We start from the raw sequence: 3,711 nt of genomic DNA, 5'->3' as shown, positions 1-3,711 counted from the left end.
GGGGAACAGACAGACGGACTGACAAAGCCAAACTAATAGCGCAGCTAAATGCGATTTGGAAGGCGAGGTCTCCCCGAATTAGTGCATGAATTTTCTATCGATCCGCCCGCGGTTCCATTCATCTCTGACAAGCCCCTCCGTGCACCCGCCCGCTGGCTCCCCACGCCTCCTCTCTCCTTCCCTCCCCCTCCCCGTGCGGCTGCCGGAGAAAAGCTCCACGCTCAGTGCCTCTCGCCCCCGAGTGGGCTCCCCTCTCCGGGCAAAGACCCCCGTCCTCCTCTCACTTCACTCCCCACGCCGACGCTGGGCGCACGGGCTCCCTTCCCGCGGGAGGAAGGGAAGGGGCCCACGGAGGCAGAGCATGCGGGCGGAGGTGAGGCAGGACAGGAGGGGCTACACGGGGAGCCCCAACTTCCGAGGGTGTCTAGGGATTGCGCTCTGCCCAGGGCCCCATCAGGCCCTCGGTTGGCAGCCCGCTGGCTCTCTCCCTGGGTCTCGGGGACGGGCAGGCCGCCCCGCAGGAGCCCTATGCAAATCCCGGCGTTGGCTGGGTGTCTGTGGGTGGGTGGGGAGGGGGCAGGAGAAGGGGAAATAAACCCCTTTGGCTGGAGTAGGGTCCGGGTGAGCAGATTTCCTTATCCGGGGATCGCAGGCGGGGCGGCCATTGGCTCCCAGGATCACGTGGGGCCCTAACTTTGTTCACTTGACAGTAAGTAGGAGGGCTTTCGGAAACAGGAAAACGAGTCAGGGGTCGGAATAAATTTTAGTATATTTTGTGGGCAATTCCCAGAAATTAATGGCTATGAGTTCTTTTTTGATCAACTCAAACTATGTCGACCCCAAGTTCCCTCCGTGCGAGGAATACTCACAGGGCGATTACCTCCCCAGCGACCACTCGCCGGGGTACTACGCCGGCGGCCAGAGGCGAGAGAGCGGCTTCCAGCCGGAGGCGGGCTTCGGGCGGCGCGCGGCGTGCACCGTGCAGCGCTACGCGGCCTGCCGGGACCCCGGGCCCCCGCCGCCGCCCCCGCCGCCCCCGCCGCCGCCCGGGCTGTCCCCTCGGGCTCCGGCGCCGCCACCCTCCGGGGCCCTCCTCCCGGAGCCCGGCCAGCGCTGCGAGGCGGTCAGCAGCAGCCCCCCGCCGCCTCCCTGCGCGCAGAACCCCCTGCACCCCAGCCCGTCCCACTCCGCGTGCAAAGAGCCCGTCGTCTACCCCTGGATGCGCAAAGTTCACGTGAGCACGGGTGAGTGCGTGGGCGCCCCTTCCCCCTCCCACCCCCGGCGCTTTACACCAAAGGGACCTCGGAGGCATGGGGGGGGGCGGGGGGGAGCCGGGGGAAGCCAATTGTCCCCGCTATAAACTCGCCACGGCCGAGATTTACGGTCGCCTGTTTTCAGAGCCACATAATTACATCCCCCATAAATTTTTATGGCCTGGTGGGCCCCGCGCCTTTGAAGTCGGCTCCCCATTCTCTGTGGCCATTCTCACCAGCGACTTTCTCGCCGGGGACGCGTAGTCTCAGTGAAGTTGGAAGTCGGGGAGGGGGCGGGAGGTGGGAGAGAAGGAGGAGGAGGAAATCTGTATTTAAGCGGAGCGTTGAGTCAACTCCCACTACTGATTTTTTCCCTTGCTTCCCCCTGGCCTGGCTCCTGGGCGCCAGAAGTGGGCAAAAGTTTTTGGTTGGGGGGAGGCACTGCTTGCAATCCGAGCAGAGAGGGTGGGAACTGACAGCAGAAAGGTTGAGGGAAGCCCCCTCCCCTTTCACCCCTCATTCTCCCACCCCGGGCCTCGGGCCAAGGCGGGAGAGGAACGAGGAAAACCTGGTGAAGATTTCCTCACTCTGAGCCCCCCCACCCACCACCAGACTCCCCCAAACAACATGGAGATAAGCCTCCAAAACTCCGAGGTCTCCTTTTCTTCCAGCGGCCCCCGCTTGCTTCCCTGTCCCCCCACCCCGCCCCCCGGAGTCAGAAGAGGCGGCGGGAGAGGGAGGGAGGGAGGGCGGGCGATACTGTGTTCTCTGGAAGAAAGTGCTCTCCCTCCTCCCTTTGGGGGCCATAAAACTTTCTCTTTCTCCTTCTCTCTGTGTGTGTCCAGTAAACCCCAATTACGCCGGCGGGGAGCCCAAGCGCTCTCGCACCGCCTACACCCGCCAGCAGGTGCTGGAGCTGGAGAAGGAGTTCCACTACAACCGCTACCTGACGCGGCGCCGGCGGGTGGAGATCGCCCACGCGCTCTGCCTGTCCGAGCGCCAGATCAAGATCTGGTTCCAGAACCGGCGCATGAAGTGGAAAAAAGACCACAAGTTGCCCAACACCAAGATCCGCTCGGGCGGCGCCGCAGGCGCAGCCGGAGGGCCCCCAGGCCGGCCCAACGGAGGTCCCCCCGCGCTCTAGTGGCCTCTGCGCGCGGGAGCCACGGACCTGGGGCGGGGGAGGGTGGCGAGCGCCGGGAAGGCGGGGGAGAGAGGCGGGAGGAGACCCTGGGGCCTGGGCCTGGAGAAGCCTTCCTGCCCCCCCAACCCCCCTCTATCTATTTTCACGAATAAACGCAGAGAAGGGGTCGGGGAAGCTTTATTTATAGAAACCACAATGGGGAGCCGGTGGAGGCCCCCCCCAGAAGCAAAGCTCAAGTCTCTTGCTTTCTTAAAAAAAAATAAATAAGAGGAGAAGAAGAAGGAAGAAAGAAAAGACAGAAAGAGAAATAGGAGGAGGCTGCACGCCTCGTTTTCAGCTGTGGCGAAGATGGATCCACGTTTCATCTTTAATCACGCCAGGCCCGGGCCCATCCGTCTTGTTTACTCTGCCGCGGAGAGGACGGGCCTCGGCGGCCACCATTACCTCGACACTCGGCTAACAAATGAGGCCGCCCGCCTCCCGGCCTCTGCTGCTGCCGCTGCCGAACACAGCCCCGGATTTTCTTTCTTTGTCCCCCAGGCCTGACACCCAGCGAAAGCGCCCTCTGATTGCCAGAGAGCGCGGTGTGTTGGCCACGGTGACACACACACACATAACACCTCCTCCCGGTGGCCCATCCAGGCCCCTTTGCGGGGGACACTGACTGCACCCCGTTCCACGGCGGGGCTGGGAAGGGGAGGCAGCAGAAAGGGGGCAAGTGGAGGCTTGGGCGGCCTTGGCCACCGCAGGGAAATTGAGCCCAAGGAGAAAGAAAGAAAAGAAAGAGACACGCAGACCGCAGACCCGGGAGGGCCTGCCTTGGGCAGGTCAAGCTGTCTCTGCAGGGTGAGGGCATCGGAGGTCTGGGCACACCCCCCTGGCCCATCTCCAGTTGTGCAGACGTGACCTGCCCTCCTAGGCTGAAACTGAATGTGAAACTAGGAAATAAAATGTTGCGCCCTTCCCGGGTCTGGGAGATGATGTGCCAGAGACCTCTCCCATAGTTGATCATTGTTGCATTGATTATTATTATTAATTAATTATTATTATTATTTTATGTCATGTGTGTCCTTTCTCCTCTTCTCTTCCTGACATTCCAAACTAGGCCCCCTTCCTAGTTCCGGGGCTGCCTGAGTCTAGAACCCTTCGTTGGCGTGAAAATGTGTGTCCTGTACCGAGTGACAATAGAAATAAATGTTTGGTTTCTTGTGACCAGCCCAGCGTGTTTTTGTTTAAGCCTTGATCTAAAGATACGGACAAATGCCCCCTAGCCTCCATCGGAAGCACCTCAGTCCATTTGGATTCACATTGTAC

The 3,711-nt window shown here is 61.3% G+C and overlaps 1 protein-coding gene across 1 annotated transcript; it reads left to right on the top strand.

Moving 5' to 3' along the window:
* Positions 1-609: 609 nt before the first annotated feature.
* Positions 610-3,609, top strand: HOXB4 (homeobox B4). Its single transcript, XM_036341681.1, has 2 exons — positions 610-1,244; positions 2,099-3,609. The coding sequence occupies exons 1-2, from the start codon at positions 797-799 to the stop codon at positions 2,395-2,397; spliced, it is 747 nt and encodes a 248-aa protein (XP_036197574.1). The 5' UTR covers positions 610-796; the 3' UTR covers positions 2,398-3,609.
* The last annotated feature ends 102 nt before the right edge of the window (positions 3,610-3,711 follow it).

Source organism: Myotis myotis, unplaced genomic scaffold (genome assembly GCF_014108235.1).
Source record: "Myotis myotis isolate mMyoMyo1 unplaced genomic scaffold, mMyoMyo1.p scaffold_m19_p_17, whole genome shotgun sequence".
Classification (NCBI taxonomy): domain Eukaryota; kingdom Metazoa; phylum Chordata; class Mammalia; order Chiroptera; family Vespertilionidae; genus Myotis; species Myotis myotis.
This window is presented reverse-complemented; position numbering and strand designations above follow the sequence as displayed.

What these genes read in the sequence shown, in the direction of transcription:
- HOXB4 (XM_036341681.1), top strand. Translation starts at nt 797, where the DNA reads ATGGCTATGAGTTCTTTTTTGATCAACTCAAACTATGTCGACCCCAAG. An exon ending in CAAAGTTCACGTGAGCACGG is followed by an intron (nt 1,245 to 2,098) that starts GTGAGTGCGTGG and finishes GTGTGTGTCCAG; the next exon opens with TAAACCCCAATTACGCCGGC.